Here is a 16,673-nt window from a genome sequence, read left to right on the forward strand (position 1 = left end):
GAATTCAACTAAATAACCTTAATTTTATCTTTCTATATGCAGAAATCACAAGAAAATGATATACGAAGTTGTTGCCTAGCAGAAATTAAGCAGACAGAAGAAAAATATACAGAAACTCTGGAGTCAATAGAAAAAGTAAGTCATCAGGTATCTAAGCCCCGAGGTTGCTTTGCATAGTCTATGTGCTAGACCAACTCCTTTTGTAGTGTGAATATGTGAATGTATATTCTAAGATTTACACCAGATGCCAGGCTCAGGAAAGCAAATACCACATGTGCTCACTTGTAGGTATAATCTAAAAACACTGCAGTCATTCAGGTGGCAAAAAAGTAGAATTTGACATTAGTACAACCTTGGGTGGTAGGGATAGGAATGATAGTTCAATGATATATGCTTATATTAGAAAGGAGGAAGATTTAAAAATCTATACCCAGACTAGACTAATGTACAGACAGATTACACACACAAAAAGCAATTGCCTGGAACTTTAGGGAAGACTAGTGTGTGTGTGTGTGTGTGTGTGTGTGTGTGTGTGTGTGTGTGTGTGTGTATGTGGGGTAGGGAGGGTGGGTTAGCTGAGAGGAAAAAATGGCACATGACCACTAATGTCTGTGGGGTGTTTTATGTGATAAACAGTTTTAAGTTTGATGGTGATAGCTGCATAGCTCTGAACTTCTAAGAACCATTGGATTGCAAACTAAATAGCTGTGTTGTGAGAAACATGAATTACGTCTCGATAAAACCCTCCCAAAGAAAAATAAAGATATCAGAGCAGATTTATACATTCTATAACCATTTATTTCTATCTTGACATCTAAATGGCACTGTTTCAGGAGCTGAGGACACAGTGGCAGAGGCAGGAAGATGGTGGGTTCTTTTGGTAGTTTCTACATCATGAGAAAGTTTAGGCTGGAGGCAAGTAAGTGTGCCAGGTGGGTGGGGTTACCTGAAGAAAAACCAGGAAGAGAGGATGGATAGGCATGGGTTAGAGATACCACACTGAGTCTGATGACGGAAGACCTCTGTGTAAAAATGTGGTTCTTAGTTCATCAACTGAGAAGGTTGTGGGCCCAAGCCATGGGCATGTTCTAGTGAAGAGAGTTCTGGGGAAAAGGCTCTCTGATGGTAGAGTGCCCTAGGGAAATCTGATGGGAAAGTACTCAACTTACGCATCATGGAACAGCAGTGGTCCAGTGTGGTAGATGGAATGGGTGGAGGAGACTGAGACATGGTGGAGTCCAGAGAACTGGTGGGCAACCCAGTTATATAGGGACAAACACTAGAGGCTTTGAGCAGACTTGATGTAAAAGCGTTTAAGCTTTTAACGTGGCACTCTGGCTCTTGTGAAGTAAGAATGGGAAGGAGGATAAAAATAGAAGGATATTAAAATAACCAGAGTAACAAGAAATCATAGCACTGAGGGAGATGATAGGGGAAGTCAGACTTTGGAAATAATTTGTCTAACTAGAGCCTACAGAATTTGACGGTGTAGGCAAAGGATTGTGGAAGAAGGAAGAGTCACAGATAGCTGCTAGAATTTGGGCTGTGTGAATGCATGAATGGTGATGCCAGCTAACAAGATGGAGGGCAGGGAATCATGAATCTGTTGGATATGTGAACCTCCTGTTCTCCCTTAGACTTCCACTGGGATATATTGAGGCAGATATTCAATATGTAAGTCTGGCTTTGATAGGAAAATCTGATTTGTATACGGATAGGGCCTTTAGGCTGTAGTACTAAGCAAGGTCACTTCAGGAAAGACATGTCCTTAGGGAATAGGTTTGAGGCCACCCCTAGTGAGTCACACCTTTAGAGGTTAGCAAAATGAGAACCAGGTGAGAGCTTTTTTTTTTTTTTTTTTTTTTTTTTTTTTTTTTTTTTTTTTTAGCTACAGGAAAAGAGAAAGTGTGGAAGAGTTGCTTAGGAGAGTGAAAGAGTCAGTTTGTTGGTTAGGAGAAGTGTGAGCATGTGGCATTACTGAGCCCCTTGACCTTTGTGGTCTTATTTAAAACTAAACTATCAGTATAGTATATGGATCTATAAAATATATGGCGAGATAGAGCCAAAGGTTTTGTGTATCTAGAAAAATTGAGTGGGAGAGAGAGAGAGAGAGAGAGAGAGAGAGAGAGAGAGAGAGAGAGAGAGAGAGAGAGAGAGAGGCATTCTGATGGTGGTTCTTGGGCTGGGTAGAGAGGGGAGCAAGGCCATGAAGGATGTGAAATGCAGTAAACTGGACACAGTAGGGCTAGAGAATTCCCTGAAAAAAAAAATGAGCTTCACAGGCTGGATATAGGGCTCAGAGAGATGGCTGTGTGAAGTTAATGTGTGAAGCATGCACAGATGTTGATAATGACAGTGTCTTGAGGTGTGACCATGAGATTTGTGAGTTGAGTTCACAGTTGTTGGAAATAAAGGAGCTGACAGGCCAAGTTCCTAGAAGGGCCATCTATACAGATACTGAGATTGCATACAATGAAAGAGAAGTACGAGCTGGATGCCACATCTCAGTGATGAATGGAAGTGGTGTACAAACTACACCAGCAGATTATTCCTCTCAGGAATCTGTATTAGAGATTTGGAGGGATGTTCTACATACATCCTCAAATATATCTCCAGAGTATTGCTGTTGTTTTCCTGCTTGGCCAACAGCTTCTAACTTTTAGAAGCATCTTGTTTTACAATTTAAATGTTTCAGCTTATACTTATGCCTTGGTTTGCATGCATATATGTATATGGTATGCATGGATATGTGCTTGTGTATTCACATGTGTGTGCACATGTGTAGACAAGTGAGTGGATTCTTGAAGTTGACATCAGATGTCTTCCTCTATTGGGGCAGGGTCTCTTGCTGAAGTCTAAGATCACCGACTGCAGGAAGTCCCCAAGAGTCCTTGACTTTGCCTTCCACCTTCTGGGACTGTAGGTGGCTGTCACATCTGCCCAGCTTGTTCATGGGTTCTGGGGATCTGAACTCAGATACTCATGCTTGTGTGGCAAACACTAACCATCTCTCCAGTCCCTATTAAGTCCTTATAGCTGTTCAGTGTAGAATTTTAAATATAGAGAAAATAATTTCTACTATTTGTGTTTATAATGCTAATAAATAATTGACTTTTAACCAATTTTGCTGGTTAATAAAAAAATCATTGTATAGATTAGGCAAAGTTATGTTTAATTAAAGTTACTTTTCTCTTCTCTCTTGGTAGTATTTCATGGCACCATTGAAAAGATTTCTGACAACAGCAGAATTTGACTCGGTATTCATCAATATCCCTGTAAGTAAAGATGTGACAGGTAGAGATGTGCATTTCTAGAAAGTCTTTACTTATTGGTGGATTCCAGATCCACACACTGCCTTCTGTTTTCTATGAGTTTTGCTTCCCAAGTTTTCATATCCTTTTCTTTTTGAAAAACTGACATCATATCTTTAACCCAAGGTCAATTAAGAATGCATGCTGTATACAAATGGATAAGTAAGGTTCATGTATTATCCATACCTCATTGTTATGAAACGTACTCCCAATTAAGCAATCATGATGTTGCTGTCTGCTTGTCTGACTATTCCCTGATGTAGCCCCTGGGATGTCATTTGCCTCCCTCCATTGACAGTTAGATCAACTGTTTTCTGATTGTGCCAACCTCAACTTACATTTTCAATTCGCAATATCCTTTCTTCTTTTTCTTCTTCTTCCTCTCCTCCTCCTCCCTTTCTTCTTCTTGTTTTTTTGAGACGGTATTTCTCTGTGTAGCCCTGACTGTCCTGGAACTTGCTTTGTAGACCAGAGTGCCCTTGTAATCAAGAGATCCACCTGCCTCTGCCTCCCAAGTGTTGGGATTAAAGGTGTGCACCACCACTACCCAGTTCTTCTTCTTTATTATTGACTTATAACTGGAAGAAAATGTTCACAATATCAAATGGAGATGTAACATTAAAAACCGAAACCTGTACATTTTAGGATGTAGGAACCCTGAACCCCTATGGTAATTCTCATTCACCTTATTTGATAGTCCCTACTCTTATGGTTTTTGTTCAGCAACATACTGGAGATGACATAGTCATCTTAAATGTTTAGTGTACAAAGAATGGGCTTGTTGTCATGTTTCTTTGTGCTCCAAGGCGCATAGGAAGAGATAATGGGGAATTGGTACCTTGATTCAAATTCCTCATTCTCTCTCTGTGGCATGCAGTCCCTGCCTGCTGAAAATGACTTGCTTATCAGAATGAAAATGAAATTCTGACTTTTGAGTTGCTCCAGCAGACTGTCTAGCACAATTTATTTGCTTCATACTTGTGTCATTAGTTATCTGGTTTCAAGCAATTTAGTCTGATTGTTGTTAGCTTAACACTAGGACACCACTAATTGACCAAACCGATTTGCGACTCTGTGTCCCAAGGACACAAATCATTACTTTAGTCTCTCAATAAAACAGTAAGTACTTGATGAGTTTTATTTAAAAATTTGCAGTGATTATAAGATTGAAAAGCCACGTATATGTTTTATGCAAAGGAGAAATTGCCCTATAATAGCAAGTAGGATAGTTTCTGTTTTCATCGGGCACTGATATTTCTAGTCCTATCTGGAATTGCTATTATCCATGCCCATATCTTTCTCCCTCTTCTCCTGCTTCCCCCTCTCCTCTCCCTTCCCTCCAGCCCCTGTACCCCTCTCCTCTCTGAGCCACAAGTCTGGCCACAGTGGTAGCTCTGGAAGTTCTTTTTGCTTCTGATTCCTTCTTTTCTTTCACAATGTTTTCTTTTCTAAGGACCTTGTGAAAGTTCATCGGAGCTTAATGCAAGAGATTCATGATTCCATTGTAAATAAAGATGACCAGAACTTGTATCAAGTTTTTATTAACTACAAGGAAAGGTAACTTTTACATTTAAACACATATGGGTGTTGATTCAGAATTAGAATGAATGAGTATTACAAATGGAAAATATACATTTCTTTTGTTTATTAAAATACTTCCAGGCAGAAATTAGAACATAGCATACTTCATCTTAGGGAAGCAGTTTGAGTTTTAGATGATGATGATGATGATGATGATGATGATGGTGATGATGATGATGGGCTGGACAGGTGTTCAGCAGTTCAGAGTACTGGCTGCTCTTGTGAAGTTCAGTTTCCAGCACTCACCTGTCAGCCTACAATGGTCTTTAACTCCAGTTAAAGGGGACCTAATGTCCTCTTTGGCTTCTAGGCACCAAATATGTACGTGGTACACATATATACATGCAGACACTTACACACATCAACTAAAAGTTGTAAAAGCATGCCTAGTGCAGTGCTTAGACTTTCACATGGCAGAGCAATAGGCTGCAGGCCTTGCTCAGGGCTCATCGCTCCTGAGTGATGTAGTCTTCACTGACTCTCACTGATGCTCACAGTCTCCCTTTCCTCTCTGTGGTGATGGGAGAGGAAGAGCTGGTACTCTAATATTTTACAATTTATGATTTCAGAACATTAGATTTATAGTAAAGGCAGCAATTTCTTGGTCTGGGGAGACAGCTTGGTAAAATGTTTACCATTAGAATGTGATAAGTCCTCAGAATCCTTGTAAAAATTTATATTCCCAACACTGAGCATGGAGGTGGGGGAAGCAGACACAGGCAGATGCTTGAAGTTCACTGGCCAGCCAGCTTAGCTCCAGACCAATATGAGACACACACACAAATGCACACATAGGTACACATATACACACACAGACACATATAGACATACACAAACACACACATATAGTCACACAGATAGACAGGCATACACACAAAGACACACAAATGCACATATACATGCACACATACAAATACATACATACATACACACAAACACACAGCCACATATAGACACACACATATAGTAACAAACACACAGACACACATACACACAAATGCACATATACATGCACACATATAAATACATACACACAAACACACATACATATACATACAAACACACAGATACATACCTTTACACACAAACACATATACACAGATACACATAAAAATATATACAAGTACAGAGAGAGAGAGAGAGAGAGAGAGAGAGAGAGAGAGAGAGAGTGTGTGTGACAGGGACAGAGATAGAGAGAGACAGACAGAAAGACAGCGACAGAGATATCAATCTATTTTTTCCTAACATGGAATATCTTTTTTTTTTTTTTTGCCTAAGATATACGGCTGTCTCATTTTAAATCAAGCAACATAATTCCTAAGTACTAAGAAGTGGCTAATGAATTGCTTTGTGTCAACTTTTAGATAAATATTAACAGTTTATTAGTACTTTTAGCCAGAGGAGAGATAAGAACAGCAAAGCTAATAGGCTCTTTGCAAAGTGTCTGTATTGTAGAGCTGTCCTTGGTGAGTGGGCTCAGACCCATGCAGTGTGAGTTATCTTCCACCCGTGGTGTTCAGGCCTCTCTTCCCGCTTCTGAGATGATGTATGTTCCTTAATTAAATGCAGCAAAAAGTAAAAGGTTTATTAATGAGTGGAGTCCTGGTAATTGTAATAAAATTGTAGTAGAAAATATAACTGTCTTGAGGATGAATAAACAGTAAAAAGTTTATCTCCAATAAAAGCTTAAAGAATTTTTTAATTTAAAAATTTTTGATATATATATCCAAATAACATTAACAGTCATTAAGCCCTATTGTAAAATCTATCTTCCATAAAACATACATGGACTCAATGTTATTCTAATTTGGAACCAGAATTGTCTCTTTGCTGCTGTCAATATGAGTGGCCCTCACACTGCATGTAGTGTGTGTTAGAAAGAGTCTTGGGCCTGGAGAGAATGCTCAAGGGTGGAGATTACTCAATGCTTTTGCAGAGGACTTAGGTTCAGTTCCCAGCACCCAACATCCCAGCTGCCAGTCATTTCAGTTCCTGGGACCCCAGCATCCTTATGGCCTTGGACCTCCATAGTGTGGTACACATACAAGCAGACATGCACAGGTGTGTAGTAGTAGCCCTGACGATAGCTTTAAAGACTGAACATTCTCTCTTTCTGCCTCTGCTTGTTTCTTTCAGCCTCACAGGTTTCTCCTCTTCCCTTTCAGATTGGTTATTTATGGACAGTACTGCAGTGGAGTGGAGTCGGCCATCTCTAACTTAGACCACATCGCTAAGACCAAAGAAGATGTCAAATTGAAATTGGAGGTGCCTGTTTATTTTTATTATTTTTTATTGCTTAAAGATGAAGTTAAGCAGTGTATCCCTCTACTTGATGAATGCAATAGTGCATCTCCTCATGGGTGTGAACTATAACTTCACTCTAGTTTTATAAAATATTTCTAAGGATAGCTGTGGTAGTAAAAGCTGTGTTGATAATCGTAGCAGGAGCAGAGCCTAACTTTGTGGCTGTGGGTTTTATATACATTATCTCCTTAGGTCCTCTTTACTGTTATGTGTGTCCTAGTAACTCTCTCATTCCATGCTTGAAAAGACTGAATGCAGGGAGATTATGAGTGAGGTACCAAGATAGTGAGAAGTACAGGATGGATGGATCTCCTCTCTCTCTCTCTCTCTCTCTCTCTCTCTCTCTCTCTCTCTCTCTCTCTCTCTCTGTGTGTGTGTGTGTGTGTGTGTGTATGTATGTATTTCAAATGTTTTTGAACAGCCTAAGACATTTTCACATGTATAAAATGCATAGTTATTGCCCATAAGAAAGAAGAGTGGACAGACAGATAAAAACATAAAAAGTCAAAGTGCTATTTGACCATGACCATGAGAAAGCCCGTGAGCAAGTTGGAGCCATCCCTTTGATGGACTAGATGGATAAGACTGGAGGCTTATGCTAAGTCATAGTTTTGGAGCTGAGAATGGTGATAAACATCTACAGTCCCAGCATTTAAGGGACTGAGGCAGGAGGATTGCAAGTTTGAGGTCAGCCTGGGCCACACAGACATAGACATAGACACAGACACAGACACAGACACACACACACACACACACACACACACACACATATATCTACAGACAGGTGTGTGTGCGTGTGTGTGTGTGTGTGTGTGTTATGAATTAGCATCTTTAGGGATACTTTTGTGTTGTTTCCTCTTCAATATCTCCTTTCTCTTTTCCTTTGTTTAGTTCATCCATGAAGTCAGGTGATGGAAAAGAGGGGAAAGCCTTTCAAATCCTAGTCCTTTCTTGATTTTAGCACAGCGGGCATGATTTCACTGCTTCCAGCTTCCACCGATGAATATTACTGCTTAGGAGGTGTGCCCAATATAGCAGGGCACAGAGTCTTTTATAGTGTCCCTTGACGACGGTGACCTTCTATCTCGAGACAGTTTAGTCACCACTAAATGACATCTTTAAAGTATCATTAGCACCAAGGGTTAATGCTCCTCTTAGAGAATGGATACTCGTAAGTCTAGAGGTCTTAGTTACCTTGACTCAAATTAGATATGGTAATAAAATAAAACTTTACAGCTCATGTTATTAGTCCGGAGTGGAACAATAGTTAAAGCACTTTTTTTTAAAGGGAGATAGAAAACTGTGGTTCTAGATGGGAGTCAGCACATCATCTATCAGGCCTCTATGGTTCTCAGCCTTGTTGAGGGACTGCTCTTCTATCAGAATCAATGTCAAAGCTCTGCACAGGACAAGCACACCAGGACTGTACGTCCTGTACAGTTTCTTCCAGTCTCAGGAGAGGAGAGGCCTCAGGCTGAGTTGAAAAGGCTGCCAGTGAGAAACTGCAATTCAGCGTGCAGCCTCTCACTCAGCTCAGATGTCTTCTTCTGAACAGGGCCTGACATGGGAGAATTTAATGAGAAGGTGTAACATGGGCACCCCATGGGGCATTATGAAAGCTGTCTTACTCTCAATGCCTGTCATTTCAATCTTCTTTCCTCGATGGTTATTTTTTTTTTCTGGTTGTTATTATTTTTTATTATGTGTGAGTATGTGTGTCTTTTCTGCATTGGAGTCAAGATAACATAGGGTATGGGGTAAGAGAGTCTACCTTTTCTTCTGAGTCTAAGCTTAAACTCAATGATAGTCCTTTTGATTAAGATTTAGTTTAGGGCAAGTGGTGATGGATTTCTTCAGAAGAATTGTTTGTGTCCCTTAATTACTTTCAATGATGAGAACTTACATCCCAGTCTCCATCTGTAGTGTAGCTGATGCCAATAATGTTCCTCCCACCGAACGTGAAGCTTAAACAAACATATCCCTCCCAATAATTTTAAATAAATTTCTGTGCTTTTATATGTACAAATTTCTATTCCTTGCACTAAGTTGGGATGGCCTAGAGTTAAAAAAAATAACTCTTCCATCCCAAAGAGCTTAAAATGCAATGGAGAGAGAAGACCCAGTCATTATAGTAATGATTTGACCTCCTAGTTGAGACTCATGATCTGGAATGTTCAATAATCTGTGGAATGCAAGAAATCAGTTGAACTCATGGGCTGGGGAGATAGTACAGTCAGTGAAGAGCTGTCCGTGTAAGTGTGAGGACCTGAGTTCAACCTCTAGAACCCACATAAAAAAGCTGGATGTGATGGTGCATGATTATGCTCTCACCTCTGGGAGGTGGAAATGGGAAGACCCCATCTTGAGACTTGCTGGCCAGCTGGTAGAGCCTGTCTGCTGAGTGACAGGCCAATGAGAGACCCAAGAAGCAGTGTGAATGGCTCCAGAGAAGTAACTCCTGAGGTTTTCTACTGGTCTCCACATGTGTGTATACAAGCTGTCACACACATGTTCATCCATGTACATACAGGGAATCTGTTGAAACATTTATTTTCCTAATGAACTGTGGTAGTTAAGACACAGATAACCAATCAGCATGTTTTTCTAGTTCATTTTGCCCTAGATCTGTAATCAAACAACACTCATGAAGTCATCATGGTTATTAGAATCACTGATGTTAATGCCATAGCTCCCAGGAATGCCTTTGAATATGCTGGAAAAACTAAGATCGAGTAAAGGAATAAATTCATGACCCACGTGTTATCTTAAGTAAATCCATACACTGAAGAAGTCCTTGGTTGGGCACTTGCAATTGCATGAGAATGTTGAACTCTCTAGCAATTATTTGACATTTTGACATCTTTTGGAATAGCAATGTATATATGTTTTAGTCAAGGTTCTCTAGAGAAACAGAATTGATAGAACGAATCTATACCATACTCCTGGTACCAAAATTTTTATTAGTCAGGTTCTCTAGACCCTATCTAGAAAGAGGATTTATTAGAATAGATTACAGATGGTGGTCCAGCTAGTCCATCAATGGCTACTAGTGGGAAGTCCAAGAACCCAGTAGTTGTTCAATCCACGAGGTTGGATGTCTCAGCTGTTCTTCAGTATGTGCTTAAATCCCAAAGAAGTAGGTTCTAATGCCAGTGAAGAAATCAACTAGTCAGTAAGAGAGGGCAAGCAGGCAAAGAGCAAAAGCTTCCTTCTTCCATGTCCTTTATATAGGCTTCTGCCAGAAGGTGTGGTCTAGATAAAAAGTGGATATTCCTACCTCAAAAGATCTGGATTAAAGATGGAGCTTCCCACTTCAAATTATTTAATGAAAATAAAATCCCTCACAGGTATACCTAGCTGCTTGGGTTTTAGTTAATTCCAGATATACTCAAGTTAACAACTAAGAATAGCCATCATTTTACACACACACACACACACACACACACACACACACACACACACACATGTTAGTATATATTATACATTATGATGGATATATATGAGAAAGCGTCAAGGGAGGATAGTATTTGTCCAAGTCACATAGCCAGGGTTTCATATATTAATACTTAAAATTCAAAGGTCATAGCTACAATCAAGAGTGAAGAAGTCAATATTATTTTAAAGTAAACTTTTTTTTTGTTTTGTTTTGTGACAAAGTTTACTGTGTAGCCTCAGACTTACATCAATCCTCCCGTCTCAGGCCCTGAGTGCTACAATTATAGGCATGCACCACCATGCCCAGTTTAAAGTATTTTTAAAAGAGGATTAAATAAGTAAAATCTGAGGCTTTAAAAATATTAACTGTGGAAGCAGGTTTCTATTTTAACATATTCAGCCACATTTTCCATTTCATTTAGTTCAATAAATATTTATTAAGCAAACAGAGAGTTTTTTTAAAAAATAATTTTAGAGGCTTAAGGGACATGTCTTTAGTCCAAAAGGTTATATTGGGGCAGATACTCTTTACAGTGATTATTAAATGGCCACAAGGTGTACATGTACACAGACCAAAAGAGGGAGGGATGGAGGGAGGGAGGAAGAGATAAAATAAATGGTTTTGATTGAGATTCATCTTAAAGCCTAGCAGAATGCTTTTGAAAAGGGATGTTTTGGTTTTTGGTGGGCGGGGGTGGGGGAAACTGGAAAGTGTAATTGGATAGAATTCATGACACCAAGCATGAAGGTGGGTGAACCCACCACATTTAATGAGTGGGGGCTTGCTGCTATCTGCTTCATAAGCCTACAGGGAATGTGGGAGTCCACTCTAAAGGAAAACTCTGGAGGGCTAAGATTATGTGCTATAAAAATAATCTTCACTGATGAAATAGTTCATTTGATTCATATTACGATTTGAAATACTCTAAGACTTGCTTTAAAAAACTGAAGATACTTTGTTTGAACTGAAGTATTGCGAAGGAAAAGAGCAAAAGTATTTTAAAAGGATTCTGCTTGTAGACTTTTCATCTTGTAGTGTTTTATGATGTCCTTTGAGAAAACTAACACATTTGAAATCCATTGCATTAGGAATGTTCAAAAAGAGCAAATAACGGGAAATTTACTCTTCGAGATTTGCTGGTGGTTCCCATGCAGCGTGTGCTGAAGTACCACCTCCTCCTTCAGGTCTGTACTTTAACAACACTCTACCGTGCATTTGTTCATCCCACAGGACACCGTGGTGCACCAGCAGCATGCTGCACGTTCTCTGAATTATCAGTGTTAGTGTGAAATGACCAGGACGACAACTAAGCATTTTATTTTCCTTTTAGCAAAAAAAACGATCTGTATTTACTAAAAAGACACATTTTGGGTTCTTCAGACAGGATAGAGAAAGGAAAAAAAAAAGGGAGTGGAACAAATACAGATATGCTTTCAATGGCATCTTTCAGAATTAGCAATAACCATTGGCCAGTGAGTCAATGTACCTGAATTTGGTCAGATTAACCTCATCAGATTCTCCATCTTATCACAATAATTAATAGAGGATTGTGTTGTGGGCTGTATTGCTTTTTCACGGCACTAAATGTAATAAGGCTACACTTATTGTGAGGTGATTCTTACTAAAGCCCACAAAGTTTGTGGTTTCCACGGTTAGTCTTCTAATGAGGGTGGAGAGTCTTATAAATTTAATTTGATAGCTATACCAGAAGGCTCATTAGTTCTGCTCCAAAGAAATGTCTTATTGTATTAGTGTGCCAGCCTAGCTGATGCTCCTGGAATGTCATTGTAAAAAAAAAAATCTACTACCTGTACGTGAAATAGAATTTTCAGTCTTCTGTGCTTTGTACATCTTGTATATTACATTTCTTGAACTGTAGTCATGCAATTATTAGTCATTTCTATTTTGGTTCTACTGAGAAATCAGAAAAATTCAAGCCCTGATTATTTCTTAAAAAATGCATTAAAACATTTATGAGACCTAAACTCAAAGCAACTTAATCAAATTGAGTTTTATGAAAAAATAATAAGGACGACTCAGGCAATCAGCTTTCAAGATAGCATGGAGGTAAAAACATGTCCAAAATAAGATAATGATTTATTTTGTTGCTTTGATGGAGTGAAGCAGTGATTGAAGAATTCAGAGAATTTTGGATCAAGAGAAAGACTCTGCGTCCTCTTAAGATTTTTGTCCAGACTCGTAAACCAAGGAATACAATGATATGATTTTGAAACTCCTGACTTGACCCACTGGTTTTTTCTCCTGCTGTTTTGTATTTTAGATTTCAAGAGATTCCATGATGGTGTTTAAAAATAGGAAGCTTTATTCTGGGTACTACATGGAGATAAAAAGTTCAGAGATTTTTTTTTTTTCATTTCGAAGTATTTTGGAGCCAATGTCTGGTGTCTAGAAATTTGTTAAAAATGTGGTTATTGGTTTGTGGTTTTTCTCCTTTATATTGCACTTTCATGATTTCATAAGGAAATCAATTTCAGCTGTTGGCTGATTTGATGATCATGATTTATAAAATTTAAAATATTTTATATGGGGAGTTTTGGAACCATTCAGAGTAATTTTCTATTTTATTTAACAAAGTGAGAATAAAAACAGAATTTTGGGAGGTTTTTATACTTGGTAGTTCTCTCTTTCTGTAGGTCCTGTTTGTAACAGGAAACAGAAACAGCACTGAGGCCTTTAGAGAATTTTGAGTAGCTTTTTTTTTTGTGTGTGTGCCAAACAGTGTTAGGAATGTGTCGTGTAACAGGACCCATCCCAGTAAGTCAACCTCTGAAGTGTAGCAATGTGATGGGTGCACAGAAGGGACACAAAGGAGTCAACTACACCTCAGTTCGCTGGGGACCCCAGGAGAGGCTTCATCTTCAATCTTCCTAGAGGGATGGTTTGTGAATTGGACTTGGAAGGACTAGTATGAGTTTGGCAGGTGGATGAGGGGAGGAGCTTTCTAAGAAGAGAAAACACCATGTCCTGTGCATTAATAAGAATCCCCTTTGAGAACTGTAGATTACTTAGTGTGGGCAGAAAGTAGGTTGTCTGGGTGGAAGTTGAGAGAAAGGGATGAAGAGAAGTTTGCAGAATCCAGATCTAGCGTATGACAGCTAGGAGGTATTGGGTAATAATGGAAGCCTTTGGGGACTCACTGAAGTCTAACTAGGGTGGGGACAAGGTAGAACTTTAGGTAGAGTTTAGAGACTTGCTTTGTGTCAGAGGCGTGAACAGATTATTGGAAGGAGAGATCCTAGGTCCAAAGTCTAGTTCGAAGCACTTCAGAATAACCTGTTGAAAAAATGACTGCCAGGAAAGTGCCCTCTAGGGCAGGATCAAAGTTAGCATCAATGAGACATAGGGGAGGAGAGAGGATGGCAGAGCCTGGGACACCATTTCAGGTTTTGGCTTCGGTTATCACACCAATGGAAATGCCACTACTTAATCAAGCACCATCAGTGGCCCTCTCATCCTGGATAAGGGTGGAACAAGTTGGGGATTTATTGGACTTAGGGCTCTGTGGGACTATTATTTAGTTGGACGTGTGAGTCTGGTATCGGGTGTGATTTCTGGGTTGAGCAGGTAGACTGCAGGGTGATGGCCTCCTCAGGTGGCAGTTGATATGACAGTGGCTGTGATCAAATTTGAAGGATGTGTAAAATGAGAATAGAAGAGTTAATATTTAGGTGACAACAACTCTCTAAAGAGAAAGGAAACTGTGAGACAGAAGAGTATGTAGAGATGTAGGACATTTAAACAAGACAGTAACAGCAGAGCACACAAAGCATCCTCTTGTCCCCAAAGTGGAGATGTGGCATTAGAATCAACAGTCTTAGAGAAGCAGTGTGTGGGATGGGATAGAGAAGTATCCATTCCTCAGAGGTTAGGCCGTCCTGCATAACATCCTGGAAACAGATGGGCGTCATAGTGAGGGTAGAGTATGGCTGAAAGAGTCTAGTCAACATGAAAATTATCACGGTGTGGAGAGGCAGATATTGGTGTCTATTTTTTAATTTCTTTATTGGTGTTTTAAAAATGTTTTGTTTGTTTCTTCAGTGTTAGTTTTCAATTTAAGGAAAGCATTGCTAACCTGCGTCTTCCAAACAGGAACTGGTCAAACATACCCACGATCCTACGGAGAAGGCGAACCTGAAGTTGGCCCTGGATGCAATGAAGGTGAGAGCTGCAGCTTGCTTGTGTCTTCTGTTCCTGCCTAGAGACAATGGGACTTGAACTGCTAGCGTGCATATGTGTGCCTGCCAACATGCATGCTTGGTATTGCTGAGGACAGCAAAGTCGCTTACTGAAAGAGATAGTTGTTATGTCGTTATTGGTGGGTTTTTTTTGTTTTTTTTTTTGTTTGTTTGTTTTTGTTTTCTGAGACTGGAACTTCCTGGTACTTGCTATGTAACCCAGACTGGCCTCAATGTGTGGCACTCTTCCTGCATCAGCCTCTGAGATAGAATTCTTATATGGATTTAAGTACTAGACTAAAAAATGCCAGAAACCGAGAGGTATGATAATACTACTTTTGTGCCGTTTGCTAACTTTTATAGCCTCCAGGAATGACTCCCTATATGCTGTTTATGTACCTGTTGGCTTGAATAAGCAGAGGGCCATAGGAACAACAGTGTGGTTCTCCTTCCTCAGACTGATCCTCTGCCAGGTTGTCCATGGTGGATGCTGTACAAGGATTTCACTTAGGGATTTTGTTCCCAGTTAAACCTGAAAGTCAAGTAAGCACACAGAGGGATAAAAGCAGGTGTTGTGAACTTGTTGGGGGGATGTCTGAAAGCCCAAATTTCACATTATGCTCAGTCAACTTGACTCTGAGCTGCAACTGAAACAGAGTCACGTACTTGTTGTTTGGAAGGTGATGACAGTGCATTGTCTAAGTATTTAACAGTGCTCTGGACTACTCTTCACACTGGCTCTGCTGTTTAGATGATGTTGGCATGGGTGTCATGACCATTACTCAGTCATTAATTGTGGCTAGAAAATCAACAAATGTTGTGTCCTTAAAGAAGTCATTTATGGATGACTCCTACCAAAAGCCAAGCTTCCCTGAGGACATAGTTAAGAGTTGCTGTTTGCAGAGTTGTGTTCCTATTGGATGCTTGAAACAGGGTAAAGAAAAAAAAAAAAAAGAAAGAAAAAACTTAGAAAACAGGAAAATGTAGATCACACAAAATAAAAATAGCCAGTTACAGTATGTGAGGATTAGCTAATGCTTTTGCAAATTAAAAAAAAATAAAAGCCATTTTAAGTTAAGTGAAGGCAGGTGGAGAAGAATGGCTAGAGGTTTTTGTCCTCTTTTTCCTGTTTTTGTTCAGCTCTGTTCCTCACCTCTCCCGTGTTTCTCGTTTATTAACTCTGAAATTGAACTAGCCTTCTTGACTGAGTTTTCTCTGGAGCTAACAAGACATTAACTGGTTTCAAATGACCGTCTTGCTAGGGCACCATGTAACTTGGTTACTTTTTCCTAGCTGCTAATCCTTCAGCTCTGCCCTTCATCTAACCCGGGAGAGATGCACCCCTGTCGAGGTCGGCCATTAATGCTCCCGGAATTTAAAATCTCCTGACCTACTTTCCTTGTGGCTTTGTATTGCTGCAGATTTTTTTTTTGTGTGTGTCTTTTAAGGCAGCAGCAGTATCCTTACTCTCCTCAGGGGTGTGGTAAACGGCAACTCTTCAGACTTCCCAGCTGCATGCCCCACATTTTAAAATTGGCTTTGAGACGCAGCTTTGATTGACTGAGTGTTCATTTCATTGTCACTGAGAAGTTACGGTGGTGACTTTCATCATTGATGGAATTAATGATGTGTTTTTCTTTCAAAGCAGCTTGTATCGCTAATCTTCCTGTGTGTTCTTTCTGTACCCCTCTTCCTATTCTTTAGGACTTGGCACAATATGTGAATGAAGTGAAAAGAGATAATGAGACCCTTCGTGAAATTAAGCAGTTTCAGCTATCTATAGAAAATTTGGTATGTAATTATCCTTCCATCCAGCTTCCCCTTGTCCCCAAATCTTGGGACGCT

The 16,673-nt window shown here is 39.7% G+C and overlaps 1 protein-coding gene across 2 annotated transcripts in view; it reads left to right on the plus strand.

The window, feature by feature from the left end:
• Nucleotides 1-16,673, plus strand: part of Vav3 (vav guanine nucleotide exchange factor 3) — a 341,908-nt gene that overhangs the window by 158,760 nt on the left and 166,475 nt on the right. For both annotated transcript variants that reach the window (XM_059266122.1, XM_059266121.1), the window contains exons 6-12: nt 43-135; nt 3,207-3,275; nt 4,765-4,868; nt 7,058-7,157; nt 11,721-11,816; nt 14,743-14,811; nt 16,533-16,619. In XM_059266122.1, the coding sequence (XP_059122105.1) occupies nt 43-135; nt 3,207-3,275; nt 4,765-4,868; nt 7,058-7,157; nt 11,721-11,816; nt 14,743-14,811; nt 16,533-16,619 (618 nt within the window). The remainder of the gene's footprint in view (nt 1-42; nt 136-3,206; nt 3,276-4,764; nt 4,869-7,057; nt 7,158-11,720; nt 11,817-14,742; nt 14,812-16,532; nt 16,620-16,673) is intronic.

Source organism: Peromyscus eremicus, chromosome 6, assembly GCF_949786415.1.
Source record: "Peromyscus eremicus chromosome 6, PerEre_H2_v1, whole genome shotgun sequence".
In the NCBI taxonomy this organism is placed as follows: Eukaryota; Metazoa; Chordata; class Mammalia; order Rodentia; family Cricetidae; genus Peromyscus; species Peromyscus eremicus.